The sequence below is a fragment of the Poecilia reticulata genome, linkage group LG7 (genome assembly GCF_000633615.1).
Source record: "Poecilia reticulata strain Guanapo linkage group LG7, Guppy_female_1.0+MT, whole genome shotgun sequence".
Classification (NCBI taxonomy): domain Eukaryota; kingdom Metazoa; phylum Chordata; class Actinopteri; order Cyprinodontiformes; family Poeciliidae; genus Poecilia; species Poecilia reticulata.
In genome coordinates this window covers 6,712,833-6,721,717 of record NC_024337.1, presented here as the reverse complement: position 1 = coordinate 6,721,717, position 8,885 = coordinate 6,712,833, and the positions used below count along the sequence as shown (strand labels likewise).

The 8,885-nt window shown below is 38.5% G+C and overlaps 1 protein-coding gene across 6 annotated transcripts in view; it reads left to right on the top strand.

Annotated features, from left to right (window-relative positions):
* The window catches only part of nphp4 (nephronophthisis 4), a 178,852-nt gene extending 171,368 nt beyond the window's left edge, over positions 1-7,484 (top strand). For 5 of the 6 annotated variants that reach the window (XM_008413093.2, XM_008413092.2, XM_017305948.1 and 2 more), the window contains one exon: positions 3,759-3,980. In XM_008413093.2, coding sequence (XP_008411315.1) covers positions 3,759-3,899 — 141 coding nt within the window. In that variant the 3' untranslated portion in view covers positions 3,900-3,980. Of the gene's footprint in view, positions 1-3,758; positions 3,981-6,204 lie in introns of those variants that run through there. The other variant, XM_017305947.1, reaches the window with a different exon arrangement.
* The last annotated feature ends 1,401 nt before the right edge of the window (positions 7,485-8,885 follow it).

Genomic DNA, 8,885 nt, shown 5'->3' with positions numbered 1-8,885 from the left:
GTTCCAGAGGAATCACCTCAAACCAGATGTTGGACTGGATTTTATTTCACTGTCATTTGTGAATGTTAGAGCCTCAACAGTGGAGCTATAAAGGTTGAAAAAGGTTATCATTTTGGAGAATCATAAACATAAATATTTCCACTAAATAAGAGGCAAAAATCAAAATTGTTTAATAAAGGACAAGCCTCTCAGACTCTGAGCCCGACAGCACCAAACTATTTTTTTAATATTAGACAATTAATTTAATTTCACATAATTATCGTGGTAGAAGCCATTTGTTTGTTAAATACCTAATGAGACATATTTACCGTGTTTGATATTTGTTGTAAGTGATGTATTCTCACAAAGAACGAGGTAATTAGTCCAAGTTTGTCATTTATTGAACGTTCAAAAACTACAGCGGCTGTGATGAGCCAAGACAAAGGAAAACAAAGGTAAAACAACCCGAACAGGTGATCAACTCTAAACCACTCGCACACTTTTACTCTCCGTCTCTCTCTCATTTAAGCACAACCGTTGCCATGGCAACCTCCTGCGCTCCACAAGTTAAAAATATAACATTCAGTCCGTTACGATATCAGGTTTGCAGGCTTGATATTTATTTTGCGATCATTAATAAGCCTCATGAACACAGCGGTGGTTGATTGGTTAATTTTAAACTCCTGGTCTGCTAGTTATTTTGGTAATGGAACCGAAACGCACAGAATTACGCAACACCTTGTTTAAACAATAATTACTGAGATTATTATTGTTGTTGGGTCATTAATTTGAACATGATTTGTTGATTTTTTTTGTTGTTCTTTCATAAAGTTACGAACGTTTTAAGCGAGTCAGAGGAGGACGTGCTGCTCTCAGCCTCCTGGCGGCGTTCAGTTTGTCACCTAATGCCAAGATCGACTCAAAACCTTCCGTGATCGACATATTGCACTGCTGCTCTAGCAAAGCACGAAGAGTTCAGAAATAATATGAAATGAGAATAAATGTATTCATTAACTGATTAAGTCTTGTTTTAGATTGTTCATGAAAAACTAATCAGTCACGGCTGATTAGTGGGTGCTCTCACAACTGCACAGTGAACCCATTCATGTTTTACAGAAGACAGCCGCTCCCCTCTCTTGCAGGGTACTGCGTACCCCCGCTAAATCTTTTAGGGTTACGCAGTACCCTGCCATACCCCCTTACTTATACCACTGTATGTTCATATGTCTTTGGCAGTGAATAAGATTGCATTTATTTCAACACATTTGTTGTTTGGGCCTCAGCTGCAACGATTGTTGCGCTTGTTTGTTTTCAGATCAGATGGAGGGGAATATTACAAAGCAGTTCTTTATGTTGCTTTGTTGCTGATTTCCTGCTGATTTATTCCCTCATCAAAATAAAAAAAACATTTAGGTTGCTGCCGTCATTTCCTTATCATTTGCTTAGGTTTGACAAAATAGCAAAACAAGCGAGACAAACACAATATGTGAGACGCAATAGGAGTCAGTTTGCACATAAACATTGAAGGAGTCTTGCTGTGTTTGGCCCGAAGACGGTGCATCATTATAAATGAGGTGGGCAGAGTGAAAAGCAGCCTCTGTTTTTCCCACCTTCCTGGTGAATCTCCAGGTGTCTCATGAAGGATCTGCTGTCCCTGTTGCCTCGAGCAAGCGAGAAGGTTGTCTTTTCTGTTTTATATAACAGCTTCAGAAAAACGATAAATCGCATAAAGGCTTAAGGAAAGTAATTGCTCTGTAAATTTCACATTTTGATTATTTTATGTTCTTTCCCCTGATGTTATGTAAATGAAAAACAGATAATGGCTGATAGAAATACCGTGAGAATATAAACAAAAAGATTAAATTATGACCTTGTGGGCTATGAACCCCAACAACAAAAACATCAGCACTTTCTCCCTTTAATTAGTGAGAACAATGAAAATTGCAGGCTGTGTGGACAAAACTGGTAATTTATACAAAAAGAGGTGAGGACGGCAGTGTCAGGAAGTTACAACAACAAAGGAGCGATACTACTTTGTATCTCCTCTCCTATTTATTTTCATTGTTCATGAAATTAAGTAGAAAAACTGTTGGAAAAAGCAGTTCAAAGCAGCTGTTTTTTGTAATAGAAACTGCTAATTTAATGACTGTACATAAAGCTGTGTCTGTGCAGCATCATGTCCCATTTAACACATTTTTAAATCTTATTCTGAGCTTTTATATAAACTGATATTTTTGTGTTACTATTTCATTCAAGACGATGGTCTCATTTCAGTATATAACATGCAGCCTGTATATTCTGGCCAGTTTTTCTTATTGGGCTCTCTGGGTCTTATTTGCTTTACAGTGTTGGTAAATTCACAGCCACAGATTCATGGCATCGAGCTCAAAGCTTCTGTCATTATTGAACACAGATATACTGGAACAGACCTCTGTAATAATATAAACAGAGTAGTATGAAACCAATTGGAATGCCTCATTATAAAGAGAGAACTCACAAGCCAAACCAGTGTGCTCATTTACAAGCTTTTCTTTTGTTAAGGCAAGAAAAAAAAAACAGCAAAAACTGTACATACATAATTCTGGTTTGAAGTTTACACACTGTACATCCAGCATTAATATTATATTGTTAGGATTTCAGAAACTCAGTTGAACATTTTTTTTTTTTTTTGACTCAATAATTGGGTTCACTAGTCTCAATTTATTGTGGCTTTTCACTTCATGCTGTGTCAAAACTATACACACTACAAACACAACCTCCAAGCAATTTCTGTATAAATGTCCCATGTAGATAACCCATGTGCTTTTTGTGTGGACACCTTTTGTTTTTTTTTGTTTTTTTTTTTCTTTTCTCCTGATCCAAGTCATCTTGACGTTTTCCAATATGGAGTCCTAATCTGACAGTTAAACTTTAATAAAATCAATATAATATGTATGCACAAAGCCTCAGTAGCTTTAAAGTGCAGTAGCATAACACTACGTTTCATCAGTGTTGCCTTTTGCTCACCGGCGTTTATAAATGCTGCAGGTTCTCTACCTGACAGTGACAGTGACAGGCGTCTCAGCTGGTGTTTGCGGAGGATAACTTTCCAACATGAGATTAGCTTTGTTAAGAAAGCAGCTACAGCCTTCTGAGAGCGCTTTACCTAACAAGGCCATCAATTTTTCATTTGTTTCTGAAGATCTGTCTGACTCGACACATACGGATCGGTTTTTGCTGAAGAGCTTATCTGATGTGACTTGTTTATTGTTTGAGTTGTAACACATTTGAATTCAGTTCCAGTTGAGCGATGAAGCGATGATAAACGGTGAAGTACACTGAATCTGATCGGATGATTCAAATTGATTCAGGACATCAACATATACTGACCTATTCAATAAATCAGAATATTGCTGGCAAGCCCACTTATTTCAGGAACTTTATCACTAAGTTAAATATTACATAGACGAATCAGACACAGATGGGTTTTTGGAAGCCATTACTGTTTAATTATGATTTTCCACTTACAAAAAACATGACATGTAAAATTAGAATATTAAACCCATAAAAATACATTTTATATCACAGAAATGTGAGTTGATGGAAAAATATGTTTAATATCTGCTTAAAGGTTGTTATCTTTAAAAGGTACTTTTAATCTGACCAACTTGCCTTATCTGCAATCATATTTTATTGAATGTGATTACATGCAGACTTATTGACACAGAGCTTATATTGTTTAAAACAAAAAAAGAACTGGACAGTAAAGGGGATGTGTTTGCTTTGTTCACTGTGTTCAGATTGGCGGTGGAGAGAGTTACACGATCGGATTGCGATTCGCTCCCAGCCAGAGTTCGGGCTCGGCGGAGATCCTGGTTTACGTCAACAACTCTGAGGAGAAAACCGAGGAAACGTTCTGCGTCAAAGTCAACTATTCTTGAGCATCGGTCTGAAAATGCTGCTTGTATTTGAGTAATATTTTATCACTCAATCTAGTTTTATAAAACATTTGTTGATGGCTATTTTTTTTTTTGTATTACTTGTGTGATTTTGTACACTTGAGTACTGCGGCCGTACTAATACCAAATGAAAAAATTTAATAAAATCACAAGAATAAAATTATTATCTTATGAGAGTAAACTCGTACAAGTATAAAGTCATAATATTATGAGAATTAAGTAGAAATACAAGAATAAAATTGTACTACTAGGAGAATGTTCATAATTTTACTTATGTCTTATTTAACCTTTATTTCAACATTTTAACTTTATCCTTGTACAACTTTATTCACGTAATATCATGACTTTATTCTTGTCATTTTATTCTTATTTTCTTAGCATAGCCCTAATTATCTGTTGCAGTTTTGTACTTTGTAAATAATAAATGTAAACCGTTGACTCAATTAGTTTGTTTCTAACACAACAAAATATTAACCCTAGCATAAACCTAGACAGCACAATGCTCACAGTTTCCTGTAGCGGCTGAGGCCGATTCCCTGTTCCCATCCACGGAAATGTCCAGCAAATGTTTGACAGTTTAAACCAGCCGAATGTAACATCAGGGTGAAAGCAGTAACATTTCATTCGCTCTAATTACCCAGTGAGCCCACTTGAATGCCACTTGACGGTTGGGTTTTCATCTAAGACAAGCCGGCGCTTCGACCTTCACGTCTCCCCACTTTTTAAACAACTTATTCTCATCACCGGTGTTATTAGAAACCCTGCCGTAATGAGGTATGATTTTATTTAGCAAGGCGCACATCTCTACACAGCGCCCTCATTAACACAAGCACCCTTTTAAGCCCTCCACGCTCTCCCGCTGCTTGCTGCGCTCTGTTTCCCTGTTTGAGGAGCTGGGAGACAGAAAGAGAAGGCCATGCATATTGTGTTATATAACTCAGAGTTACACAATTCCTCCTCCTCCTCACCGCCGCCGCCCCCCACGCTCTCCCTCCCCTGCTCGCTTTCAGTCTCATTAGAATGCAGGCTGCAAAATGAGCCTCGGCACAGCAGCAGCAGAGACAAATAAAACAAAGACAGTCACTAAGCCGGGTTCATCGTATAGATGCCTTATTGTCTTTAGATGTTTCGTGTCAACGTGAAAATAGCCAGATAAAGTTTTGTTTACTTTGTCGTCTACACTTTGGAACATTCTGACGCAATGTTCACAACGTTCTGGCCAGTTGTGCTCATCTTCATATAAAGTCTTAATGCTTTATGTGCAGGTTGTTTACTGCCCCTGTTCACGACGTTCCTGACGTGAATCACTTCTCGTATAACCCGATTTCAGAAAAACGTTCTGCTTCTCAATATGTGTAAATTAAATCAGCTTCCTTTAAGATGCATGCAAAAAAGAAATGCACTTTCTCTTAGTCCTATTCTTGGGCAAATGTAATAAAACTCAAAATCTCTAGAGGGTCACATATATGGACCCTTCAACATAACAGTTGTGTACTTCAATATTATTCTATCATTGACATCAACGCAGTTTTTATTAGTGTAGTACCAAATTACATCAATGTACAAAGATGTTAAAAAAATTACATTTTAAGAAGTATTTATCGAATGCAGACAGCTATTTATTAATATTTTAAGTGTATTTTGGGGTTTTGTTAGTACATTCTGGCACAACCAGCCCTTTGAGAACATTAATGATCTTGATGTGGCTTAACATGAAAATGAGTTTGACGCCTCATCAAATATCAGCACATGACACATTTTAAAACCTGTGTTTGGCAGGTTTTGAAACGACATACGTTTAACCTAAAGTACTCAAAATCTCTAACAGATTCAGCAGTCATCATTTATTAAACATTCATCAAATGGAAAAAAATGTGTCTGAATAATTGAGTTCATCTTTGTGTACATTTCATAAGCTGAGAGCCAGATGTTTATCTCATGTTTACAGTTTAGCTCTTGAGATTTCCAAAAGGCTGCCATCTTCTCCTAACCCAGAATGTTCCCAACCACAGACATGCAGAACACAGGTAGATGCATTTCACTACAGTGAAAATGGCAACCTCTGCGTTTAATTTTACTTTACAGCATCATCTGCCTTACAGAAGACAGGTGTGTGCAAGTCTTCTACATGGCGAAATTGCTAAGTGGAAAAGGAATGGGGGGGTTTGTGTTTCTGCCTGTCTGGATACTGTTCATAACATCTGCATCACTGAAACTGAGGTTTTGTCTGACAAAGGACTGTCAAATTATCATATTGTAAGTCTTGTTCCACTGCTTCTGTGTACAGGAGATTTTCAGCTCCCCGCCTTCCCATCTCGGTTGAGTAACCCACAGCATCTCTTGATGGGGGAATGTAATGATGTTTTGTCCAGGCTGCACTCTGCCTTGTGTGAAGCTCTTGCCTGTTGTGGTTGGAACGTGTGGACTTTGCAGCAGTCCTGAGTGGGAGCCGAACGGTTGTTCTCCCAGCGAGGGGCAGAGTTGTTCTGACACCTTATTAGCGGTGCCAGTCCAGTTGTTGTCGGTTCCTCCTGAAGAAGCGCTGACATCCACCACAACGGCTCTCATCGTCTGCTCGCCTTGTTAGGGCGGTTAGACGGGACCCGTCCAGCTGTCCGTCGGAGAGGCGGCCTGGATATTTGCTTCCCGATGTCGGGGCTGATTAGAGGAAATCCACGACTACACGTCGTAATCTGTGTTTACGATTTTTGTATGCAGCGGTGCCCAACCAGAGCCTCGTGAGTGGGTACACATCTCACACAGCAACATCTCAGTGTATCAAAGCGCTTCGCAACTGAAGGAATATGCAACCTAGCAACCAGCCCTCCTCCTCGTGTACAGTATGCCGCTGGTTTGGATTGTCAACGCGGCTGAGAGGAGGCTTTATTAATGCTGCTGTGGAACACTTGAAACTTGAAGGACACATCGCAGCTCGTAAGGAGTTCTGACATTTTTGTCACCGACAAGTTTGAAGGAACATTCACAGCTCCGACGAAGTGTGAGAAGGAGCTGTTAATAAACTGCAATTCATTTACCTTGTTACCCGTCTCAGCAGGATCCTCTCTATCAGCCACGACTGATCTGGATGAGGCGGCGCCGCTGTTCCTGTCACTTTATTTAGCATCAAAATTGATCTCAGTAGATGGCAGCCTTACACACACACAGAGAAGATTCACATTTCTTATCTAACCATCTATCCTCTGAGACAGTAAAAAATTAAAAAGGGAGGAATTATTTATATTCTGATATTATCACAACAGAGAAGTATAAGCAATAATCTTCTTACCTCTGTTCTGTCCTTCATTTTGTTTCCTCCATGAATACAAGGTTGTTGTTTTTTTGTTTTGTTTTTTTTAACCTAGGACTAGGTTTGCACTTTATGCCTCTGGTGATTCTTGTTCTGCGTTTTTTTTGGGATCACACAGATTGTCAAATCAACTTTTGATATCAAATAAAGATCACCTGAGTAAACACGAAATGCAAACGTTTTCATTTTTTTTACTTATTAGATTAAATTGCTCCAGTTGAAAAATGTTTGAATCCTATTCAATAATTAATTTACCTTTGATTCACAACATATTTATTTCTGCCAATCAAGAAATCACTTCAGTGACAACATGAAGTAGACTACTGTATATAAAAACAAACACATCGTTTCCTAATCTCAGGTACATCCATCACTGAATAGGAAGCAAGTAATTGACATTTACACCACAAGACTGAAATGACATTGAAATGAATTCATTTAAACTTTTAACTGTGTAGTTACATACAAATGAATGCCACATTTTTCAGATTTTTAAGAACATTTTAAATCCATTTATCCTTCACTATTCCTGTAACAATTATGCACATGATAAAGGAAGAGAGGCTTGAAGGATATCAGGAGTTTAAGGCACTCCAATTATTGCCTTGAGCTTTACATCCATCACATATCCAACACGATAACATATAAAGAAGTCTGTTTGCATGCAAGTACGATTTAACTTTTTGGCTCGTTTATGAAATGCTTAAGGTATTTGCAAATGACGAAACCCAGTGACCCTAAATGTCCAGATTTTACCACAAAATTACAAAACAATTTAAATGTTAGATTTTTAAAATCAAATTCTTCCCTAGTGCGTGGGGGGGCGAGGACTACCAGAAACTGCACCCGTTTGGATTATTGATTCACTCTGACCGCAGAGTTTGTGATGATTTGTATTACATGTTTACTTTGTATTTTCATACTAATGAAGTGACTTTAAAAAAAAAACATATCTGTTTTCGCTTTGTTTAAACACTTTGTGTGTTTGTTTTTGCTGTTTTAACATCTGTAACCTTTATCACCTACAAAACGATGTCCAGCTGAGGAACATGGCACTTTAAGGTAACCCACTGAATTTAACCATAAATCCCAGATGAGGTGTTTTAATCAATTTTGTCGCTACTGCAGATACATTTTCAGAGCTAATACAGTAAAATCACTCAACCGGTATGTCATGCTGTGGCCTTTTTTGTGGTTCCACCACATTATTTCATCCTGCTCTGATGTTTGGTCCATGTAAGCAACCTCCTTCATTTATGTTACATCTACGTCAAGCAAAATATCTGACTTGCTCTTGGCTTTGATGTATCAAATGAAACTCCTACATCTGATGCATCAGTGAAACTGACAGCTCATTGAGCTGGTTCAGGGTTTGCTGTTGCAGCGGAGCAAACGCCACGCTGAAAATACAAACCGGTCGTTCACAGCCGAGTACTCTACAACAACTGGGAGGGATTTACATTCCAGTACAATCATGACGCCCGATACATCAGTGTCAGTCACACATATTGATGTTGGCACAGTAAGCAGCAAACTTTAAACACCATTAGATGGAAGCAGATGCTTTTGAAGCTGCACTTTTGGCTGAACTTTTTTAGGGGGAGGAGTGGCTGCTGCTGCAGCGCCTCCTGCTGCGACAGTGCAGTGGGTCTCATGGAGGG